A 25,655-nucleotide genomic window follows, 5' to 3' on the forward strand; every position below is an offset into this window, starting at 1 on the left:
TGCATTTTTTTTGTACCTTTAGGTTTGTTGGATGAAAAATGAAGCATGTTTTAGTTTCATTCTTTGCCATCTCATCTTCTAAGTAAAGGGAAAAAAAGAATACATAGACTATGACTCAAAAAATAGGTTTTATAGTTTATGTTGTAGTAATGTCAGAGAATCATCATTGCCTGGAACAGGTTACATACGCCTCATCAGGTTTAAGTACCAGACATGACAGACTTGCCAGTCATCTCTGCTCCAACTGTCCTGCTGCCTCCTATGCACCAGTTATTTTAAAACCACTTCCTAACGTTAACTTTTCACCCTCTGCATGACTCATTCTTCTCTGTGTCGTGGCATTAACAAGTTGGGGGAGGCTCGTGTGGCAAAGGGCAATGTACAGCCTCTCTAAATTTGCCAAACCCTCCTGACCAGACACCCTTGTATTGATGGCCAAAGTTTAAAACCTCCTATCTGCTGGTTGTTGGTGTTAACACATTTTATTTTACACAATAAGAACAAGAAAGCTGATAATTCACCAATTGTTAAATACATAAATAAAATTGGCTCTTTGTTGTGAGAGAAATGTAATCCTATAAGAAAAAGAGAAACTCCTGTCAGGTTCACTTTAAAAATATATATATTTTTTTCAGATCAGAAGTTTTGTTCTTCAGTGCATAATATTTTTAATGCTTGATTTAAAGAAAATAGCAGAATGCCGCTGGTTTTGATACTAATGTCAGACACCTTAAAAATATTTTTAATTTTTTTACATTTTGAAATCATGAACTCTAATTATCACCATTGTTTAAAGCATGGCATAAATGTCTCAAACTTGTTGAAATGCAAGATTTCAAACCAAAACCCCTGTTTTGGCTTTAGGTTTATGTCTGCCAGCCTAAGATTATGTTTTGTACCCTTGCTGCTGCATCTGCACTATAACGTTATTTCAAGGCTGCTAAACCAGCGGCATGTTCTTGTTTAGGATGAGTTGCTGATGTCATTTGCAGATGTTTTGTAATCAAAAACAGTTTTAAGTCATCTGATCAGGCCAATATACTTGTGCATCGCTAATGGAGTGAGTCACTGTTTATAATTAGTAATGTGGTTCACTCACTGCAACCTTCCTCTTATACAGTGGATAACGCCATGTAGAAAGTACTACTGCTATGAGACAACAGAGGAAGAGTCTGCAATAAGAACCTTGTTATATAGTGAAACATGAATACACAGACTTGTCTTCTCTGTGTTTAGTCACTAGTACATTTCCAACACAGAAATTAATGCAATGATGTGTCTATTTCTCTGTATCACAGCCTATTTAAAGCTTTAGAAATGCTTGATTGTGTGAAAAAAGAAAAATCCTTATCAATGTTTTTTATAGTCAAAATGGTGTTTACCTCATTGAGTTTGCACTTGAATTGCATTTAAAGATCAAAATAGGAATTTCAGTAATAACGCTTTTCCGTTGACTACATTTTAAGCCAACAATGATAGACTCTAATCTATTCTATATTTTGCCCAGACAGCAAATGTAGTTGCTTCATAGGAGATTGCTGTTCGACATATATCACAAAAACTGTGCCCGTGTGTGTCTGTGCAGGGTTTTCATTCCCAATTATATATCAAAGGTGAAGGTTCAGCTGGTAAACTGTAGCACCAAAAACAAAAGCAGCGACACCTGTCCCGTGGTGCTGAAGATGAGAGCGCGGGCGCCGCCGGTGCACAACTCGAGTGCCCTTGACTGCAGGGAGTGGAACCCGTGTGAATTAGTCACCCTCGTACCTGCCTGGGAGCAATGGTACTACATCCTCGTGGAGAGGTATCTGAGTAACTCCGATGTCTACTTTCGCATCGGCGTGCAAGTCACAGGTGAGCATAATCAGCATAAATAAATGTGAATGTATATTTTTTTTCATCCTTCTTATTTTAACACTACTAATTCTTTTAGGATTTTTGGAGAAGCTTGAGATGAGTCTATTTTAGCAATCACAGAGACACATTTGGTAATTTTCGCGGCTATATCCATTATTATTTACAGTAAATAAGATTTCTCAGTTGTACAATGATGTTATATAAAGTAAAAAAGCAATATGTAAATCTAAAGCTATACATGTTTGGTTGAGCAGCTACCTTTGCTGCCCAAAGCACTGAAACCCTCCTTTGCGTTCCATCATGGTGGATAAAGGTGATTTCCTACTGAACTGAAACAGCCTCCTGCAAATATCGGACTGGATTCATGTCTAGGAATAAGAAAGCAAGAGCAAACATGTTACTCAATTCAGGGTGGCATTACTTCAAAAATCTTTTATTCAAAACGTATAAACTGGTCATCTGAAAACTGACTTAAGAGTAAAATAGTAAATGGGGAAAAATGCTAAATAATACATTAAAATAATAAGTAATATACTACAAATAATAGGTCATTTACTATCCAAGTAATAAATTAATACAAATTGCTCAACCATGAAACTTTGGAAAGCAATACCTACAGTAGCTGACAAATATGTTTTTGAACTGTACAAGGAGCACAGCAGGCTCTGCAGATAGAAAACAATGAAACAATAGAAAACAAGTTTCCCATTATCACAAACTGTGATAATGGGATAATGGGTTTTATGGGTTTGATTAAAAAAAATAAAAAAAATGAAAGAAAGAAGCTTTTTCCTTATAGAATGCAGTGACTAGAAGTGAGATGGCAAGCAAAATGTTGCTCTCAAATAAGAGTGGTGTTAAAATAATACTCAAAAGTAAAAATTACTGTTTACAGTGAAATTACTTAAAGAAGTATTTTTGTCTTTTCTTAAGACTACTCAGATAAATGTAACCCGTTGCTATTCACCTCTGCTCATATTTCAGAACATGTTGTGTTGTATTTGAGCTTAGTTTGACGAACATCCATTAGCCTGCACCCTGATTGGCTGATTCTCCTGGAGGCCTTTTTATTGGCCTATCAAAGATGTTGATGACAACGTCGCAACATCAAAAGTAATAAAATCCCCTTTGTTTGCTGTTGGCTAAAGTGGAGATGCACCAGTGCACCACCTCTTATTGGCAGCTCAAATACTCTCCCCACATCAAAACTAAGCACCCCCACCAATTCCATGCTATAAATACATCAACCAACATCATGGTCTTGGATGCACTTTTGAGTCTTCAGGGCGACTCAGGCTGAAAATAGCCAGATTCTGGTCAACAGCCAATTCCTCGCAGAATCTCTTCTTAAAATCAAAGAAAATGAGGTTAAAACGTCTCTGTCTATTCACTGACAGATGTTGCTTTAGTCAGATTTAAGTAGGAATGTAAATGCTCAGTCGGTAATTGATCAAAATGAAGCAGTTTTAAGTAGATCTCCCCTTAGCGGGGATAGACAGGTCGTATGTTAAAAAGAACAAGAAAATAATCACTTTCTGTCTGTGAATTCATCAACAACCATGAGGTTCTTTCGGCTTGACATTCACCTTGTTGTTAAGTAAAAATCTCATAAAGGTTTATGCCTTGATGAATAAACATATTCTTGGAATTGATTTATTTTTTCTGCTGGATTCAGAACTACTCTCTCAATAAAAGAACGTACAGCATTTTCTTTATTCTTCAGGTGTTATAGCCCCCAGGGAGAGAAAGTGGAATTTATCAAATTTGAAAACGACAACTTAGAGCTCAAAGAAAATCATAAATCAGTGTCAGCCAGAGAAAACCTGATCTGTGAAAAGGGATACAATTAAGTCTTTACTTTATCTGTTATGTCTGTTATTTTGGAATAGTATACATATATACAATAATTAAAAAAAAACATTTCTTTTAATCATATATATTTACATATATATATATATATATATATATATATGTGGTATCTTCCTGTCGTTCACTATGTGGCTGCTGCATAACGATCCTTTGAGATTACCAGTAATGTGCCGCTGTATCTGTAGACCAGTGCTCTGTGTGGTACAATTTGGCAGTAAAGTGTTTCTCAAAGTGATATAACTGATGTAAAGTGCTTAATCAAGCATGAATGTGTTTCGAGTCAGAAGTGGACTGAAGTGTATTTGGACCCATGGCATGGTCACATAGGCATGTAAAGGCACCATTAATGTTAAATGGTCTATGCTGCCATCAAAACAGCATATTTGTCAAGAAAGCCCTTCCTTAGTGTGGCAGGGTTTTGTTATATACTCTCTCTGGGTTTTGAAGCATATTTCTTCTGTAATAGCAGAAGAAACCTAATAATAACAACACATTTAAAGACATAATCATTGGGGCTGTTGTGTCCTCTGTGGGAACAAATATAGGGAGAACACAATTTCTGACCTATCGCTTTACCTGAATGTATGAATTCTGGAAGACTCCAGTTCGTCTCTAAGAACTATAATATTAGATGCTCTACAACAGTAACGAGCGCACATTAATTATAAACTAGGTGATGTCACCCTTTCCGTGTGATGGAGCGGTCACTGTAAAACTGAGTTTTACTAATCGTTTTTATGAGTCAACACGATTGCACATGCATTTAACATTTTTAATTGTTCTGATCATCTTAAATTAGTCATCAGTGTGGTCAGCATGGCTAGCGTGATTTATTGCAGCCTCTGTAATAATTCCCTAGAGAGTGTAGACCTTCACCAGAACTGCTACTTTTAAACGGTTGCTGACACTTCTGAATCCAGCATGATTCATGACAACCAGCGTCGCTCCAAAAAGGAGAAAACAGGGTAAATTTGCTGTAGTCTGGTAAAACTTCCTGTTATCTGGAAGTCTGTCTCACTCCCTTGCAACCTAAATGAACCACAGACACGTAGAGAAATGGAAGGAAACAAGTGCACACCACTCTAAAAAGAGAAAGAGGGGTTAGTGGATGGTTGCTTGTTTCTGGAAGAACACAAAAAATCTTGAAAAACAGATTTTCCCCTCCCCCCAAACATTAGAAAACACTGTTTCTTTTTGCATGCCTGCCCTTAATTTTTTTTAAAACTAATACTGAAAAAAAGCTTAGTCTTATTTTTTTCCCTCGGAAAAATTGTTGTTGACAACGTAACATAGAGGTGCCTAGATATGTTACACTCACTGATCAGAAAATAAATCTAATTTCTCATTTAATGACTTATCAGTCAATGGCCAACAGCGATCAAACTGTTCATTTCCCCTAGAATATTTTCCTGAAATACTTTGGGAAGAAGAGTTGGCCATATTTTTCCTGATCCACATTTAGAAAAATGGATCTGCCAACCAATGAGAAACTGTTCGAGATTCTCCAGTTCAGATACTGAATTACCAATCAGATAATTATTTTTTTCTGTTTAATAGATCTGAAAAAAAAAAATAAAATCCTAAAAGTGCCAAACTTGCTCTTACATGGACATTGTTGTTTGGAGTTCACTGTAGAAAACATTTGGGAACCGCTTTCATATATAAATTCAGTTTACTTCTTGTATGTTTGTTGTTGTTGTTTTATTTATGGTCAATGTGTTCTGAATTGAAACAACATTTAATCAAATGAATTTGTAATAAATAAATGGAAAATTAGTATTGATCACAGAACTCCATAATGGTGCATTTCTAGGTTTAAAACAAGTAAAAAAAATATAAAAAAGAACTCCCATGTGTGTCATGAGGGACGTTGTCTTTGTTCTTTTAAAACAAAAACAAAACAAAAACAAAAAAAACTTTTTTACAAAACAGTGTTTTTATCCTTTGATCATAATTATCCCGTTTGTGTCTGAAACTGCTGGTTGCATCTCTGTGCCTTAATGTCACAACGAGTCAGGAGACATGCAGCGAGGGAGTTGTAGGGTGGAGACTGATCTTAAGCATCTATTAGTTGGAATACTGAAGGACAAATTTCTTCAGACGGCCAGGGGGCTCGCTCAAGAACGGGTGCGGGGCGATTCGGCAGGAACCGGGGACAGGACGATGAATCCACGGCAGGGCACCACACGCTGTTATGGAGATTCGGATATTTTTTATTCATCTCCTACAAGCGATGGCTCACAAATCTGTGGGAAGTCCGCTCCCATGTAGCGATTCTCCCCCTCTGTTCGACAACGTACCGTGCACTTTGTGACCATGGCAACACAGACACTAATTATTCACACTCTGTCTCTCCTCCCGCATGGCAGCCAGATCTTACTTGACCTTTTGCGGATTTGAATCGAAGAACACCCCAGGTTCAGGAGGGAGACCATCTGGAGTTCTCACCTCCTCACGCTTTGCTTGATAATAAACGTTTTAGCCGTCGCGAGCGTCCGGAATGCAAACGCGCAAACTTATTTGAATTGGTTCCAGTTTAAAAGCAAAGTTTCTGGCTAGACGGTGCGGCAAAAGTAGGTTGCAATTTATTATTCATCATTGTTGTGTGGAGCTTTTTTCACTGCAGGTGTCTCGCCCTGGGTGACTGGACACTGAAGAGAGTTTCTGTGTTATGCTATGCATCTAAGCAAAAATAATGACATCTCGTTCAATTATTAATGCCGTGAAACATATGGTAGCAACCTTTCTTTGTCCAGCCGCCCCACGCATACAGTAACATCGGCGTTTGCTTTATTCTGCATATTGGTCTTCATCGTTGTAGGGAGCCTGCCTTATTTGGTATTTTTAGGTGTGCTCTGGCTGCTCCAACACACATCAGAATCCTTCACGCTACTTCAGAGACAACAGTATGCAAACGAGGTTGAGCTAGAAAATCCTTTGACAAATGCTTTTCCCTTGAGGACTGCCGGTATGTGATGCGTCTCAGCCAGTTGTCATCAATGGCCATTTTGCAGGGAGCCGCTTTGTGTTGAAAGGGAGCGTACTGTTTGCAATTACAGTGAATCTATGTCTCATTAAGAAGCAGTCTGCGGCCCTGGAAGCCAGCTGAAGGCAATAAATTCAAACATTTCGCAGGACTTGGTTTCTTCCCAGAACAAGCCATTTTTCTGCGTTTTACCATTTTGGTTTGACATTTTCCTATTAATTGATTTATTTATTTTTATTACGCGGAATGTAACAACGGGCGTTAAAACCTTAAAGCCAGTAAAACATTTGCCTGATTGTTGTTGTGTAGCAATCACTATGAAGGCTTTGCAACAAAGCATTTATCCCGATGATTATTTTTCTGTATTCTTTTACATTACAAGCACATACGTACCTGTATCTCATTTATAATGTATGTGACAGACCAAACATAGCTGTAAAGTGGAAGGAAAAGAATGCAGGTTTTTCGTTTAGATATATAAATCCAAGTGAGTAAATAGCAGAGCCACCTTTTTAAACAACTCCGGGTGTTTTGGTTTTTCTCTCCACCAACCTTACACTTCTAGACACTATTCATATTTTGAAAATTCTAGGATACATAGCTCAAACTCAGTCATACTTGAGTAGAGGGTCAGTGACATCAGTTTCTTTTAAGTCTTGCCACAGATTCTCAGAACATTTTGTTTCAGGATTCTCCTGTTATTGACTCTATATCTTCTTTTTAGCTCCAACCAGGAATCCTGTCACACAGTCACTAATGTTTTTTTTTGGGATGCTTTAATTTTGTTGCACCTTTCTTATTGTGCAACTGTCTTGGTCCAAACTTGCCAATCAGTTTTAAAGCCTATAATGTTCTGAGACAAATCCTGATCCGAAAATCCCCAAAAAAGTATAATCTCTTTTATAAAATTTTGTATGTTTTTTTTTTTATATAAATTTTTTTTTTTAAATGTGTTAATAACCTTGTCCCAGAGATGATTAGTCTAATTATTTCAAAGCCCCCCACAGCAGAAGTTATAACAAGAGCAGTCAATAAAGACTGGAATCCAGACAAATATTAAGATAAATAACATTTGGACAAACTTCTTTCTCAATCAACAATCCCATATTTAGAATAAGGTATCACCAGTATTAAAAAAACTGAATAGCCATACATCCTCAGAGACAAATGTGTGAACACTAAAACTTGTACAAGTTCTGCTGCTCAGCACCATTTATGCATTGTTTTCTTTTTCTTTCTTTGTTGAAGTTGTTTTTTTTCCCATTTTGAAAATGTTTCTAGCATTAGCAGTTTTTAGGTTGACGTTTTATTGTATTAAGTCTTATTGTATTAAGTCTTAATTTACTGTTATTTTTAAATATGATTCTTTGTGCTGTTAGATTTAAAGGTTAATCTCTAAAAAGCCTAACCAGTGCCTGTGAATTAGCCTTCAGAGAGAGGGCCTATGTACAGGACATATGAAATATGACACAGTTTTACGTCTTGTCCCTGCTCAAATGGATTTGACATAACTAAATAAAACATGCTTCTACTCCAGTGTTTCACGGTACGGATGGGGTGTCAAGGGTTATGTCCACTGTTCGTTTTTTCATATAGACCAAAAAGCTCATTTGTTTCATCTGGGCAGACCACCTTCTTGGTTGCCCTTTCTCTTATATGGATCATTGACTTCTTGTGGCTTTTAGGCATAAACATATTATTTTCTTGCCTGTCGTCCATAAAGGGTAGATTTATGGAGTACAGTAATATTAGTTTTGGTTTTGATAGCTATCAGCTGAGCTGAGAATCTCTGCAGCTCCTCCAGAGTCTCAGATTAAAACAATCCTTGCCTGGCCTGTCCGTTTGGTGGAAACGACATTTCTGTTACTTCCACTGTTACCATCTTTATATGATGGATTCAGCTGTGTTCTGTGAGAAGTTTATAGTCTCTCAGTAAAGGGGCTTAAAAAAAGCAACAGAAGACTTTTCAGAGTTCTATTTGTGACAGATTATGAAAATTCTATTTCATTTTCCTTCCCCTTAACAATTTCACTTTATTTTGTGTTGTTCTACCACATTAAATCCCAATAAAATATGTTAAAATGTGTGTTTGGACGGTGACAAAATGTGAGAAAATAGAATACTTTTACACAGCACAATAATTTATCCTCGTTTAAATGTTATCTCTTTTCCTGATCAGATTGCTCCAAACCCAGTTCATCGAAGGAGAGAGCACAGTCCAGCTCGTCCATGAACATGCCTCAGTCTTTCGGAACAGCGATAGGCTTCTCCTTGTCCGACACGCTGCTGATGGCGTCGCTGCCGGCCCTTTCCCAGAACGCTAGTCACCTGCACACCTCGGAGGACAGCATCATTTACCTCGCCCCCACAGCAGACACGAACAAATGCTGGCCTATTCGCCCGACCCTGCGTAACGAGCTGGACACCTTCTCTGTGCACTTCTACGTCTTCTTTGGTCCAAACATTTCCATTCCACCAGACCGGGCTGCCGTGTTTGCCATCAACCTGATGCCTGTTTTAGACAGTGGAGGGGTCCTCAATATGGAACTCAAACTGAACCTGGTAAGTTCTTGAATTAATAAGGTATTTTTCATTGCTGAGTTGTTAGATTTGTATGCTTCTAGATAGTTTGTAAAACGTTTTCTAAGATTTCGGTCTGTGTTGCATTGCCTCCCTGATTTTTAATGCTCTGACGCGTTAATTCACAAAGTCCTGCAATCTCTTCCATTTTGTGACTGATTTGTTTTGGCTGGTTGCTTTGGCTGGGATAATTCAAATAGCATAATTTTTTTTGGCAAGGTTGTGTATCTTTTGGGGTTATTTCAATGTCAGTTTTTTTTTCTCAAAGCATTTGCATGTTTTTTTTTTTTTTTTTAAACAAAAGCTCTAATCCCAAACCTGATTGAGAAATATAAAGAGAAATATATGACTGGAGGAACGGTGTGTCCAAATAAATAAGTGATGCTCTGTATTATAAGACGGTGGAATGATGCATCCCTTTAACTGATTCATTAGAAGATTAAAAATATATCTACCTTTGTGTCAATTTTCTGAATTTGGAGCACATACAAAGACAGATCTTCAAACACTTAGCACTCGCTATTAGCTTCGTGCATCTGTCCCTGAATCTATTTTCTGGTGCATGAGCTCAGATTACAATCAGATCCGCATGTACAAAGACTGCAGATTTTCGTCTGAAATCGTCTCACTTAAATCAAGAAAACATTTTGCTGACAGATAGCTCTAGATGTTTGACATTTGTAAATTGAATGTAGAAGTATGCGGGGTTAAAGGATGATGCTCAGGCATTTAGGCCCCATCCAAACACCCTTAATGATAGCTTCTAGCTCCTGTTCCTTGACCTGTCATGGGGTCAACAGTAAGAACTCTATTGTGGATAGGAAAGTAGGTTCGGACTGCTGTGCTGAATTCGGACAGCCTTTAACTCCAACTTCATTACGTGACGGAAACGCACATGGATGATGCGAGTCAAATCTGGTCCTACAGCCTTCCGAAAATTAACTACAAAGTGGATGCTCTCTGCTCTCCAGACATTTTCATTGATTTCCATGCAGGGGATGTCATGTCACGCAAATGATTATGGGATACCTTAAGGCTTTTCGCACCGGTAAGGGACGTCATCGGGTTTCTAGGCAAAAACAGCCACAAGATGAAGCAAACCTCCTTCCTTACTGACTGCATTATTCGGACAGCACTTATAATGGCGACCGCTGACGCACTAACGATTTCTTACTCTAAAAGGGTATTCGGATTGAGCCTTTGAATTTTCCACCTATGCTCAACCCAGATGCATTTGGGGGGCTTCTTCGGATGCTCTGAAACTGTAGTTTATTTGGCAGAAAACAAGAATACCACTCTTTTGAACCACTACTTTGTAATGATGTTGTAAACAGAGAATCATGTTTGATGGCGCACAGGCTTTTAATATTGTTTCCCCTGGGCATCAGAGGGATTGATATTATCCTTATGACAGCAATCTTTATAATGCCTCTATTACTGAAACCCCCAGTCTGGGGTTTTCAGCAACATACCATTGCATGGGTGCAGGCAGGACATGGCTTCTCACCAGGCAGCTCTCCTGGACTGGTTGTGGCTCTGAGAACAGTGATTGCCCTTGGATAACCTAAAGTGACTGAGCTAATCAACATCTTGGAAAAGTCATTTCAATCACTAAATACACAGTCCCCTTACAATAAGCCATGTCAATTTAACTCTATTATAAAGCCAAAGTTATTTTTGTTAAAAGGGCCTAGTCACATATTTTGGCCGTAAAAGGAAAACACAAAAAACTATTCATCTTCAAATAAAATGATGTACGCCAAGCATTTTTTTCTGATAGTGTTTATTTATTTATTTTTAACCTGAAAAGTGCAATAAACTGGCGACCTGTCCAGGGTGTACCCCGACTCTCACCCATTGACAGATGGAGATAGGCACCGGCACCCCTCGCAAACCCACAAGGGATAGACGTGTTAGAAAATGGATGGATGGATGGATGAACCTGAAAAGAATTTAGCACCTGGTGCGATCAGCACACATAAACACAGCCGTGCCATCTGCTGGCACTATCGCAGAACTAGAAAGAGTAAAGCGACAGCTTGACGTGGTCAAAGACCAACTCGATCTACAGGGTTAGAGTTACTTAAGCTCTTTTCTTTGCACCTCTGTTAGGCTCGCTCAGCTCCATTGTTTGCTCTTGTTTACTCAGTATCGTACTTCCTGTTGCGGGTCTTGTTACGGTGCACACATCTATATATCTAAATATATATCTACATATATATAGATATATATATGTATGTATGTGAGTGCGTGTGTATGTATGTATGTATGTGTATATATATATATATATATATATATATATATATATATATATATATATATATATATATATATATATATATATATATATACAAAAGTGCTTTGTTTACGAGCAAATACAGCAAAAACAAAGTGTACAACCAAAATAAAAATGAATAAGCCAACAGGGTGCAATAATTTCAGAGTGATATCTTGTCATGTAATTGCATACATGTGGATATATTATTTGCATACGATTATCAGGTGTCTCTGATTTTTGCAGTAGTTATTTTCACATTATTAACAGTATCCCTGCACGCTGTCTTGGTGTCAAATAGGTCCAGAAACATGTGTGCACCAGCTGTAAAGTTGCTGTGAGAATGCTCACATTTCTACAGACATTTCTTTATTGATGTTTCTGAAATTTTGTGCCAAAAAGGAATCGTGTTTTTTTTTTTTTTTATGAGATGTGCCTTTTGCATTTAAATTGCTTGGATGCATATGTAAGGGTAGACTTTCTATGGCAACAGAATAAGGCCAAGACAAATAAGACATCAATGTTTGGAGTTGTGACATATGCCTCTAATTGAGACCAGACAAAATGCAAAAATCCTCCAGATCTGATAAGTCTCAGGTGATCCATATGTCAGATGGGGAAGGCATTAGAATGCACCTGCAGTGGCTCTGAAGATCTGCAGGGAACCAAAAAGGCTGGCAGATAGAGTTTTAAACTTTTCATTCATAATAGAGATCAAGCCAGCAAGTACTGAAATACGCAGAGGATTAGGCATAAAACGGATATCTTTTGATTGTTTGGTTCAAAGGAATGTCCTGACATTTCAGAAAATATCCCCCTTTTTGCTTTCCTCCCAGGAGTTTGACTGATATCAGATTCACATCTGTGCATGCAGAAAACGTATTGTTCAAGGACATTCCTTAGTTTAATGAAGTATACAGTAGCTTGTCACCTTAAGACATTTTAGACATACTGACCAACTGGTTAATGACAAAACTGGATGTGAAATTAATGATTTTCCTAAGTGGAAATGACTCCCACTGCAGCTTTGCATGTATACGTGGCAGGTTTGAAGCTGTTGAAATGCCACCGCAGCCTCCATGCTGTTTCTCTCTGCAGTCAGAATCTGTGATGGGCAAGGCTAAACACATCCTTTCCTCTCCACTACGCACACACGGATGAAATTGATAATCGATCTTTTCATCTAACCCCTACCAAGAAGGTAAACAGGCCCGTTTCCCAAAATGTCAGAGACAAACACAAACAGAAAACTTATGAGGAAATGGAAAATAATTGACTGTCATTAATTTGTTTGTTACTTTAGTGACTGCGAGGTTGACTTTGCCACTTGCGGGGAGACCATCTTGCAGACTAGGCTTTGCGTGTTCCCTGTTCTTGTCTCTATGGTGATATACAGTATGATTTATATACTAATATACTGCATGGGATTCATTTTAACTTTTTAAAATGAACCTGGCCAACAGTTCTTCAGGCAAGTTTTTCCTTCCCTGCAAAAAGCTGACACGGGACCTGAATGATGCATCATTTCTCAGTTGATCTTTTAACTGTTTTTTAATTTTTAGCTGAAAGCTCTTTGTGAGTGACCTGCCTAGTGCTAAAAGTGTTTTATGCGTTTCAGACTGCTACTTTACTTGATTCAGAAATTGAGCAACAAAATTGGGAGTAAATTGTGGTTTTGACAAGCTGCCAAACACAGAGTAACTAAAGGCGCATTCAAAAATTGTTTATTTGTCAAGTCGTATGTTGTGAACACAACACTGGTACATCCCTTGAGTTTAGGAGCCTTCGTATGACTACTTGTTGAATAATTGACTATGATTTATAGTTCAGAGCAAAAGAGTTAGCAAACCAAAAATAAATAAAAAACACTAAGAATGGTCAGATGTGACACAGACATGACACATAAAAGCAGCAACGTATCAGAAAACTTTGATAAAAATAAAAATAAAGTAGGTTTCAAGAAAAAACTTCTGTCTCTTTGGAAGTAGAATGCACAGAAATTAGGAGTAATTCAAGATTTCTTTACAAAACCATAATTATGCGTCATCCTACTGGTCTGTCTTCAGGACTTTGGTGTGGTTTTTGGCTTTGGACAACCAGTCTTGGTGAATTCCTGTCACACCGAGAAGAAAGAGAAAGATCATACAAGGTGTGCATTAGTCTGAATTTACTTCTGCACATGTCGAAGAGGACAGAAAGTTGTGATAAAGCCATTTGGTTTGATAGTTTTCTAAACCGCTTCATGTCGTTTTCAGAGGCAGAGTCATGGTATATCATTTCTATGAACAGACTTCTCCCCCCTTGGCGATGATCTTGAAACTTTTTAGAAGACAACAGCTGAAGCTCTTGTGTTATTTACATCCACCTCTGTCCTAGAGTGCTTACGGAATACATATGGCTCTTATTTCCACTGATTTCTCAGTTGACAGACAATTGATTTAATCATGTTATTGCTATCTTTTGAACTACTCAGAGAGAAATAAAAGCCAATGTGATGAGGGCATTTATTTTAGACCATATTGTCCTCATTTTAATTTATTTTCCCAAAGTGTGATTATGGGAGGCCTAAAAGATCATTTTTGAAACAAATCAGCAAATGAAGAAGCATGACACATTATTAATGAAATGTCACAAGGGATTTCAAGAAATAAATCACACATGAACTAAGGCACCGTAAACAGGGATTATCAATTTTTTACAAACTATTTACACCAATTTCTTAACAATATATACTATTAAATAACAACCATTGACATTGGCATCTTTTTATAGAAAAGCCTGAAATAAATATGTAAAATCATCTGCATTTTTCTAAGTCTTATTTTGTAATATCTCATTTAACATATGTGAATCTATATCTAACTGAATATTAGAATTTATTGATAGTTACTGTATTTACACCCTTGTATTCAATACTTTTAGCCTCATCTTAACTTTATAATTGTTTCCAAGTAAAAAAAAAAACTAAACAAAAAAAGGTTGCTAGATTATTTTTTGCTTTTGACATGCATACAGTATCTCCATTACAAAAGTATGTCCTGTATAGTTCTTTAATTTAGAATACAGTTATAGTAGATCAGAAAATGTCACACTTATCATTTTGGAAATAAATCCACCGGCGTTGAAATAAATGTTTAATTTAAAAGCTGTTTTTATTGTTCTTTTCATAAATGCATGCGCATATAATATATTAATTATATTTTTGTAAAAGTGCTTAGTATTAACAAACTGACACAAACTTATAAGCAAAACCAAACCCAGATGGATGTTTTAGTTATGAAGAAGCGAGCTATAATCCCCACGGCTTTGTTTAGGCGTGCAGTCATAAGTAAAAGAATGTGTCCATGACTGGCTGTAAGTCATGGGGAAAATTAAGCACACCCTTCTGCCTTTCAAATGACTTAAAATGGAAACCGGCAGCTAAGTGCTGCTAATTAAACAGACGTAGGCACTTGATCATCAGTAAGGGTGGCCACCTCTATAAAGGCAGGAATTCTGTCAGTTTGCTGGTCTGAAAGCATGAAGTTGTATCTCAAAACAATATGAAAGAAGGCGTTATCAGCAGTGACCTTAGACAAGCAATTCTCGCTCTATCTTGGGCTCTAAAGATGTCATTTATCATTTTAATGTGTAGAGTTCATGATGGTCTAATCAGAAAAAAAACATTGAACAGGTACGGTGTCTTTGGAAGAGTTGCCAGAAAACCTCTCCATAAAGATCATGGTGCCATTAACCGCAGTAGTTCTTGAAAAATGTCAGATGAAATTAAAGTGGAGATGTTTGGTCATAATGCACAGCAGCACCTGTGGCAAAAAAAAGTGTGTCATGCCAGCTGTCAAGCTTGGAGGTGGAGGTGGATGGATAACCCGGGCCCGGACACTTTGCAGTCCTTGAGTTGACCAAGATCCCCTCTGTACACCAAAGTATTACAGAGTCAGATTTGAGGCCGTCTGTCCCACTGGTGAAGCTGGTCTGAAATGGAGTCATTAACTTCATCATCCCAGGTCAAGCAACAAATTAATAATTTCAGAATGGCTGAAAAGGAAAAGAATCAAGATGTGGCAACAAGTCTGTTGCCTGCTAGACAGGAAATGGGTAAAGACAGAAGGGGGATGACATGCGGCAAAGGTCTCTGGGTTGGGACTCGAACCCGTGACAACCGCATCGAGGTCTGAGGCCTCCGTATAAAGGTGGCGCTTTTCTGCCCCTGCTTGTCGAACTGTTGACATGCTGTAATACGGGAATCATCCTAACATCAATGTTATTTGTATCCTGTGAGAATAAAAGTAAGATCGACAATCATGGCTTTTTCTATCTTTTTCACTAAAGTGAGGTGATTCTTTTTTTTGCTTGGTTTCATTTTTGCACGCCCTAAAGGGAATTGTAGTTTGATAGCTTAATCTCAGTTTTACCGAGTTTCATGACAGTTTTCCTCATGGCACAATAAAGTATAATTTATCATATCGTTACTATTCGAACCAAGAATTTAACCCAAGGGACTAACACGTGCCTTACAGTGAGTAATAGCTTCTCTCTGGCCTCTTTAAAGTGAAAGCGTGACTGACGGAGTACTACATTGATGATTGTCCTTCTATGAGGGTCACTGACCTCTATAAGAAAACATCGAGTCTCATTTTCCTGAAACTCCTCTGAAGTTTACCTTTCTGATCAAAATGTAGGAAGTTTGTTATACAGTGTAGAGCAGGGGGATCTGCGGATGCACTACATTACCAAAAGTATTTGCCCACCAATCCAAGCGATTAAATCCAGGGGCCACTGAATAACTTTGACGCTCACAGGTGTACAAGCTTGTAGAAGAACGGTCAAACATTCTCATAATCATACCCCCCAAAACGTTTTGGAAAGTCCTCCCAGGAGAATTGAAACTGTCATAGCTGCAAAGGGTGGGCTGACCTTAATTTAAACCTTATGGATAAGGAAGGGGACGTCACTAACGTTTATATGTGTGTGAAGGCAGACAAGAAAATACTTTTAGTAATTTAGTGTTATTGCAGAATTTTTCCATTTCAGATTTTTTCAAGTTATGGTGGTTCTTGGCATTTTCAATGCTTAGACAGAATCCCATTAAACAAATTGTTGGCGTTTTTTCTCAACCATTTCAACTTGATTTTATCTTTCACATCCACCATCCCCTGAGACCTCAGACAGACTGCTGCGTGCTTTTTTTAATTATGTCCAGTGAATAGAAGTACTCACAAGTGATTGCAGTCAAGTGTAAAAGCTGCATAAGCGCCGACGTGGTGTTCGTCAGAGCTATTTATACGCCTGAATAGTTTCACTTTTATTTCATAATTTTTTGTTTATCAAATTAAAATTCCCTTGCAAATCGTGTTTTTGCTTTGTTTTGGTGTTTGAATACTTTGCAATAACTCAACCTATTCTTTCTTTGTTTTAAAGAGACAACCTTGAAACGTAAGTCACATTGAAAACAATCACATTCAGTGATTTTCTTTATATGTATTTTAACTCACTCTCAACTGTCTGTTTTATGGATTCCCAAGCTGAGTGGCAAAAAAGGCTTGAATTAGATGAATACCACGACAACAAGAACGACTTTCATTCCTTAATTTAGGAAGTAAAAGCAAATATGTGAGAGTAAGAAAGGTTTTCATCAATGATTTATATTTTGTTATGAATAAAATATTTGAATCAAAGGCCCAACAATCAACTAACAAATGTAAAATGTACAACTTAATTTAAAACAATTAAGTTGTACAATTTAGTTTGATTGAATATGATGTCTTGATCTATAAAGTGAAGCTATTTATTATTATTTTTTTTTTAAATGTCTTTTTTTACTTGATATAAGAACCACATTTAAGAGTATGGAAAGAAAGGGAAAGAGGTGAAAAAAGAAATGAAGGGAAAAGAAAAAAGGAGAAAGAAGAAAATAAGAAAGAAAATAGAAAAGGAAAGGAAAGGGAAAAAAAAAAAAAACAATTGATGGGTAGACGTGTTTGTAAAGGAGAGTCGGCATAATGTGCTGTGGCTTCATTCGGCACCTTTTTGCTTACCTTTGTAAATGTCAAAGTTTGTATGTTTTGCATGTCTATCACCAATTAAATCAACCAAGAAAGGCCCAGAAAATATTAGCACTGTTTCTCAGCAAGATTAAAGTTCTCAGAGGTTTTGATGTCTTCATAAATTATAGTCAAACTTCTGATTAGATAAGGAAAAGTTAGAATCTACCGATGAAAACAGACACCCATACAATGCCTTGCAAAAACATTCTCACCCTTTAAACTTCTCATTTCTATAGCGCCAATTCACAACACTTGTCACCTATAGGCCCTTTAGATTAAAAGTCAGTTTAATCAAATCATACAGACAGATAGGTTAAAAAGTTTTCTATCTAGAGAAAGCCAGCAGACTGCACCATTCACTCCTCCTGAAGAGTGTGTGGCCTCTGTGGACGGTCGTTTGCTTTGTGTCGTTGACTTTGCAGCAATCCCCCATACCGAGCATGCATGTAGTGACAGTGGAGAGGAAAACCCCACATTAGCAGGAAGAAACCTCCAGCAGAACCAGTCCCAGTGTGAGTGGCCATCTGCCATGGTTGACTGGGGTATAAAATCAGAGCAGAGACACAGAAAGAACACTGAGGCACTGATCCAGAAGTACTTTTTATGCTAGAGAAAAGTAAAAACGTAATGGAAACTACACACAGCTAAGCAGATACACTCAGAGCCAGTTTTCAAGTCCATCAGATGAAAAAGAGCACATAGCTATGGTAAATGTTCAGCCAATACTTATTTATAGGAGAGAAATAGGTATCGGCATTAAATAGGTATTAAACACTGGAAGACGGGGCCAAGTGGCACAACAAAATGGAAAATTATTGTAAAGTGGAAGGAGAATAAGACAGGGTTTTCAATATATTTTTTTAACAATTAAAAATCTGAAGTGTCCCATGCTTCGAACCACCAGTTTTTGCTGCTGACAAGTTTCTTCACAGTCTTTTGTTTTGTTTTTTTGTGAAATTACCATTTTCTGCATTTCTGTAAACAGAATTTTCGAGTCTTGTCATATTATCATCATCATCATCATCATTTGAAACTTAGTAAAACCTTTTAATGGACCATTCTAACAAATAAATGTGCTTTGGTCTAGCTGTGCGTTTTGAGCCATTCTAAGCTGAACCTCCGGCACTCTCAAGTCTTTAGCAACCTTTGCAGGCTGTCTCTAGGTTTTGCTATTTCCGTTCTCAGATGATGGTTTTTAAAGCTTTTGAAATTCTTTCATAATTTAACTCTGCTTTAAACTTCTCCACAACTTTATCCCTTACCGGTCTATCGTGCTTCTTGGTTTTTATGATGCGGTTTCCTGACGGATGTTCTCTGCCAAATCTCTGAAGCCTTCACTGAACAGCTGTATAGTCACTAAGAATAAACTACGCACAAGTGGACTCTAATTACTTATTAGGTGACATCTGAAGGTAATTGGTTGCTCTGGATTTGATTTAGGTACATCGAAATGAAGAGGGTTGTCTAGCTTTTGTTGTTTAGTTATTGAAATAGACAGTAATAATGTAGTTAATTTATCTGGAAGACCATAGTGTGCTGAACAAAGAACACTTTTCAGCTTTATCCGTGATCTGGTATCAGGTTATATTGGGCTGAAAATTTAAAAACCAAGATTTTGTGAATTCATTCACATATTTTCCTCTATTTATGCCCTAAAAGGTATTCTTATCTCGCTTTATTCAAGAAATGTCCAAGTTCCCCCACCCCCCCTCCACCCTCATCTTGAAACCTTGATTAGTAATTTGTTGGTAGATGGCACTCCAGACTAAATTATGCCTCTGCCACTCACATTCAGCCATCATAACTAACTGATGCATAATGGATCCGGCATATAAATCACACTGTTAAATGTGATTAATGTGGCTATGTTTTACAACAATGCTACAAAGTGCTTTACATGCACAGGTTGTAAATAACAACCTGAGCAAGAAAAAAAAAAGAAAAAAGGGGAAAAAAAATCATTGAAATTACAAACATGAATTTATAGTGGGGCTTAAACTAGAACAAGAAATTATGGTAATTAAAAGCGAATCACAATAATGGCCCAGCAACACACCTTTATTATGAAGTGCTTTTAATCCCCTGAAAAGCGTTGGCCTTTGTATCTGAATAGGACAGATACAGAGTGCTCGAGGTAGATAAACCTGGAAGACAAACGGAGCCTCAGAAGTTATCGTAAAAATCTCAATTTAAGCACCGCACGCATCTGCAGAGCGGAGTTTCGGCAAAAAAAAAAAAAAAAAAAAAAAAAAAAGGTTTCCTGCTTTCACCCGAGCAGAGGGAGTTGAGATAATAAATCTGGAAAAAGATGAAACTCGCAAAACGATCAGCTGTATCTTGAGATAATCTTGCTTCCTTAATTCCCGGTGTTTACCGGTGAACCAGGATGTTTACGGCAAATCAAGAAGAGGGATCGCCCCAGACAGGATCTCCTGTAAAGATAGCGCGGTGGAACAGTAGATCACCTCTGAGGATTCCTCTGACTCTGAAAAAGGCCTCAATTTCTGCGAGGTGCAAGGGGTGCAGGTGCAGCTTCTTAAAAATATTAAAAATAACCTCACCATTCTTTATTTGTATGGCAGACTATAGCTTCTTTGAATCGGTCAAATTCAATATTTGATGTCAGACTTTATTTGGGTGGGATGAAATATTATCTTCAGGTTTATTTGATGGGCGATGGTACACAAGATAGGAGGACACTTGCATCCTCCTATCTTGTATCTCCTATCTGTTGATGGATCCGTGACCTAGTTTTATCTTCACATCCGTCTGTCCTCACATCCATCAGTCCGTTGCTGTATTTTTTTTGGTTGTTTTTTTTTTAATAAATATACAATGCCATAGCTGGAGGTGCAAATGTTACAAAGGTGTCAGATTTTCATTTGCCTTCTTGTGAGCGAAATTGCATGTTTTAGACTCCTACCAGTCCAGTTGCTGTGTTACATGCAGAGTGAGGTGAAGAACTATACTTGTTTCTTATTTAATTGGAGATGGCATAGAGTTGAATGGACACTGAATTATAGAAAATTATATGCTTCTCCTAGACAGCAAAAAGCTTTAGAGTTTAGTCAGTCATATTTGCTCTGTTCTATTTGGGAATGTGGTCCAAATCAGCAACACAACAACTGGATAATAGTTTTTAATTTGTGTCTTTACTAAAGAGTCGCCAACCACAAATTTGTTAACAAGAGCCCAAGATGCCGCATGCAACAAAAGTTTAAGACACATATTATTTTGTATGAAAAATGTTGAAGTTACATTTCTGCAGATGATTCAGATGGTCTCTATTATGTGGATTGTAATTTAGCTCCATTCAATTGGTGCTTAGTTACAGTTAGCGACATTAGCAATTTATAAACATATATAAAATTCAACTTAATACTGCTTTCAAAGGAGATGCTCATCACAGTGAGACCCCCACAGACTTAGAATCTCATTTAAATATTCTAACACCCCTCTTTTGTGTTTTAACACTTAAAAATAATTGCCTGGTCCCAGCTACACTATTCTCAATGTTTTTTTTTTAACAGATGTTTTTTTCCTAAGTTTTATTTTCTCTGCATCTGTTAAACTGCTATCACGAGGTCTCCTATCTTGGCATTTTTTTGGAGTAGTAAAGAATGCATGTTATACCGGTCTGGCCTCAAGAAAGTTAAACATACGTATTTTGCAGAACATGAAGTCCTATTTTTAGTTTATTCAGTATTTTATGCACTGTTGGTTTGAATAAAGCATGGCTATTGGGATCAGTGGTGATGGATTCACTGTTCTAGTGCGTAAGGGCAGGATACAATGCTTATACCATCACATCAGAGGCATGTTTTAGTTTATTTTTTTTAAATATATTTAACGATCAAACATTTAGGGATTAAGTTGCAAGGGTCTAGAAATTCCCCCAATTGGTCGGATGATTACGAGCTGGGTTATTTATACAAGCCATTAAGTACTCCTAAAGATTTTTTAAGTTTGCATCAGAAAACAAGAAACGGTTACATCTTTGCTTCCTCTTGGCCTGTGTCTGGCTGGCTCTTTTTGTTTTCCCACACTTGAGTGTGTTTCACTTAATTCTTCATCTTCAGGTTTTAAGGGTAGAGCTGCAATGAAACATGGCGGGAAGGAGGGGGTGCAACCATCTGAAAATGCCAGGGGACTTGATTTAGTTCAACCACCAAGAGAGTACAGGCCAGATGGTGAATTTAGGAAGCCTGAAATCTCAGCACCTGGCAAAGTGTTTGTCAATGCATTAATCAACAACATTGCCAGCTCCCTGCATATACATTATGCTTATTTCCTGCTATGGGGAGGTGATAGAAATCTTATAAATCCTAGAAATAATTGCCTTAAGATGTCCTTATTTCCCTCTAGGCACAAAGTAAATGCATTTAATGACTGGATACTTGTTCTGTGATTTTCTTTCTTGATCTCAGACAAAATGACTTTCACTGTTTCTGAGGGCACTTTCCAATCCACTAACTAAGTTGGGCAGTTTTTATATTAGTTATAAACCAGTTCATTGATTTATTCACTGGGAAAGACAGGAAGAGCGTGACTAAGTGGAATTTAGAAACTTGTGAAGTGTCAGTTAAAATGCTTGAGTACCCGTTGATAATTTATGAATACGTTCATATTTCTCTTACTGCTTTTTGTCATCTTGTTTTTCTTCCTGTGCTGACACTACACCAGATTGTCTCCATTTCCCCCTCTGTGGCGCGAGCTATTTTATATCAGCGTGTGCCGCTCCACACGCCTCGATAACTTTTTTCTAAATTTCCTTTTAATGCTTGAGCATGTTATTGTATAATTGATGCTGTAAGGAGATAAACTGCCAGCATCTTCATCTAGGTGCCTCTGGCAGACAGACGTAGAGCGGTTTCACTTGATTTGTTAGTTTTAAAGTATACTGTTTCATGGCTGGGGAGAGCAGAGGCCCGAGGTAATCATGAATAGCGTGAGCTCGCTGGCACGGTGGCAGCAGACGGTTGATGGGTGTGCAGATGATTGGCATTTTCTACTGTTTCTTCTTCCTGCAGTCTACGCTGAAAGGAGCAAATCTGACCGTGTTCGGCTGCCTTAATCACGGAATGCCTCTCTTCTTGAGGGAAAATTCATCGCTGAAATGCGAATCAGGTATGTTGGCTTTATCTCTGATGCAATTACATTCAAAGGATCCTGGGTTCCTACAAAGTTGCCACGTGTAGAGTGTTCTGGGAGGAAAAAAAAAAAACCCACCTCAAATAAGAAAATTACCAGAGGATGAGTATACTCAAACAGTTTATTGAAACTTGCAGCGAGGAGCACAGCAGGATGCGAAATATCAAGCTGCTCTGTCAGCCAGAGCTCAAACACTCATATTTATAACATAGTTGTTTTCTTGCTACGCAAAGGCTTTTGTTAATCATGAGATAAGATGGGCGTGAGCCCCCAACTAGAGTATTGCATGTTCATAAATGGGGTGAAACTTGTCCTGCATCAGGAATGTTTCACCAGCATACTGCTTGAAAACAGTGGCTGCGATTATGTTAGGGCCTAAGTAAAACAAGAACAACAATTTCCACTACATGAGTATAGATTGTCGAGTATGGAATAGTTTTGAAAGATGAATCATATCATCCATTTGTACAGTTTATATATTTATTTATTTTCTTCACCTCTCCATCCATCTGTATGTCCGTCCGTTAAAAATGACCCAAAAGTGGAATTGCTGGAATACTCAAAGTGAAATGTCTGAATTTCTCACACGTAAAATGTGTTGGACTGCTGTGAATTAAAAATTGAAACGCCACAAGTATTTGTTTAAAACTTTCTGTGTCCGCTAAACTGAATCGGTTCATAAATCGCTGTCAATACTCTCTTTTTTTCCAGAATCGTTTGCTGGGTTTTTTCTCTCCGTGAACGTGTCCTCTAATATTACCAGACTGCGAATTCCCTACCCACAAACAGGAACCTGGTACCTCAGCCTGCGCTCTTTATGTGCCACTGTACATGGGTAAGATGACAACAGTGCTTCACTGCTTAACTCAATTCAGCTACATGTCAAAACAATTTGCAGAGATGGTTATGCAACTTTAGATGTTTTTATTAGCTGTCTTGGCTTGACAGACAGTTAATATCTTTTTTATAGCTGTAGGCTTACGGTTTTTGCCAACTACTGCAGCTGAGGTTAACCAAAAGACTGAAAAACAGGCCTGAACTGCTCTGTGTATATATATATATATATATATATATATATATATATATATATATTAGAATCCTGACAACACAGGAGCATGGTATCTATCAACTGTTCCAACTCTCAGCAGGATGGTGAATAAACACATTTCCCAAAATATCTAACTGGGCCTTTAAAGTGGAAAGAAGTCTGTAAAATGTACTCTCAGGAGTATTTACACAGAAAGTCTGAAAGGGAAAAAAAAAAAAAAAAAACAGAATTTACAAGCAAAGATTCATTGAAACGAGCTGGTTGACTGTTGCTCATAAATTTTTGACGTCCTCATAATCAGCTCACAGCCTTGGTCCCAACACCCCACGGCAGCCTCGGTGAGACAATGTTTGCTCTCCTCAGCAGGAAGACAATCACAGCACAGGATATAAAGTATTTTTATAGCGCGTCTTCAAACAATCGCTACCTGGTTTACCAAAATTTAATAATTTAGAGGTGTGATATGGAGAAACCATTCTTACATTCCATCTGTTGCCCAGCAGCTCAGGTTGACACTTGGATACGCGTGACCTGGAAGAGCATTTTTGTGTTGCACACTAAGAAATGTAAACATAGTGATTCGCATATACACATATTTTACTGTCTCTAAAATGTCAACGGTAAACTGAGGGGTGAATTTCAGTATAAAAGGTGCAGACTGCATCCTTACCAGCAATAGCACATTAGCAGACTAAACTATCAGAATATGTTGTGATTTCTGTAAAGGGCACAGCTCTTATCGCTTGTGGACTAGATTATATCTGGTGATATCGAATGGGCCTTCCAGCCGATTGTGCTCTGCAGATGAATTGAATAAGTGCACATATTTCTTCTCTGGGGGTTTAAGAGGCGTCACGGAGAGAAGGTGGGGAAAATAATGTTATACAGTCATCCAACAAAGTTTTTCAGTGTGGCCATTCAGCCGATTGAGCCATTTTATAGATTTATTAATGATTCCAAAACGTGTGATCTGAATTGAATTTAACTCTTTTTTATTTCCAGGACCTCTCGGAAGTTGCGGTTAAATTTGAATTACAGATAATAACAGATAGTTTGAGACGTGTCTCATTGGAAAGCCTAACTAGGGTTTGAAAACGGTGACAGCCTTCGCATTGCTGTGTGTTACATTTCACACTTTAAAACACGCTAAATCAGCTCCGGCTCGCTTCAGCTGAAAGCTGGCTCGCACTCATTATGTGTGTTTTTATGTGTCTAAATCGCAAATAAAAAAAAAAGGGTTGGGGTTGAAGCATTTATGAACAGAAAGAAACATATCTGACGGTGCTTCACTCTCTGGTAATGATTATAAAGTTGTGACAGAGATAATCCATGAATAAATTTCATGCTACTTTTTTGGCTGTAGTTAGGTACATTGATTTTTCTCAGCATAGAAAAACCGAGTATGCTGTTTAAGTACAGGCAGAGCAATTGTAAACATTTAAGTAATCGATAGAAAAAAAAAAAATTCTTATTAGGGGTTAAATTGGTGTGCAAGTTGTTTTGCTGATTATTTTAGGCAAACATAGTTCGCAGAAAAAAAATTGCTTCATGAAGTTACAAATTCCTCATTACACTGTTCCAATTTGAAAACCCTCAAAAAAAAGTTTTCATTTCCAGCATTTCTTAGTAAAGATGGTTATAAAGACAAACAAACAGCCATAATGAAATGTGAAGGTTTATAGTCCACCAGCACTGACGAGGCAAGCATAACTACCTTTTTATCGTAGACTCTTTACATTTGCAGCTAACTAACCAATCAACTAATTAGCATTTTCACTTTTTTTCACCAGCTGTTTAGCATTTTGGCTAATTGCTGTATGGGCTTGTTAATCTAGGTAATTTTAG

The 25,655-nt window shown here is 37.6% G+C and overlaps 1 protein-coding gene across 1 annotated transcript in view; it reads left to right on the forward strand.

Moving 5' to 3' along the window:
• tmem8b (transmembrane protein 8B) overlaps positions 1–25,655 on the forward strand; it is a 70,506-nt gene that overhangs the window by 18,351 nt on the left and 26,500 nt on the right. The window contains exons 5-8 of the mRNA XM_012865664.3: positions 1,586–1,854; positions 8,892–9,274; positions 22,642–22,738; positions 23,474–23,597. Coding sequence (XP_012721118.1) covers positions 1,586–1,854; positions 8,892–9,274; positions 22,642–22,738; positions 23,474–23,597 — 873 coding nt within the window. The remainder of the gene's footprint in view (positions 1–1,585; positions 1,855–8,891; positions 9,275–22,641; positions 22,739–23,473; positions 23,598–25,655) is intronic.

Source organism: Fundulus heteroclitus, chromosome 12 (genome assembly GCF_011125445.2).
Source record: "Fundulus heteroclitus isolate FHET01 chromosome 12, MU-UCD_Fhet_4.1, whole genome shotgun sequence".
Lineage (NCBI taxonomy): Eukaryota > Metazoa > Chordata > Actinopteri > Cyprinodontiformes > Fundulidae > Fundulus > Fundulus heteroclitus.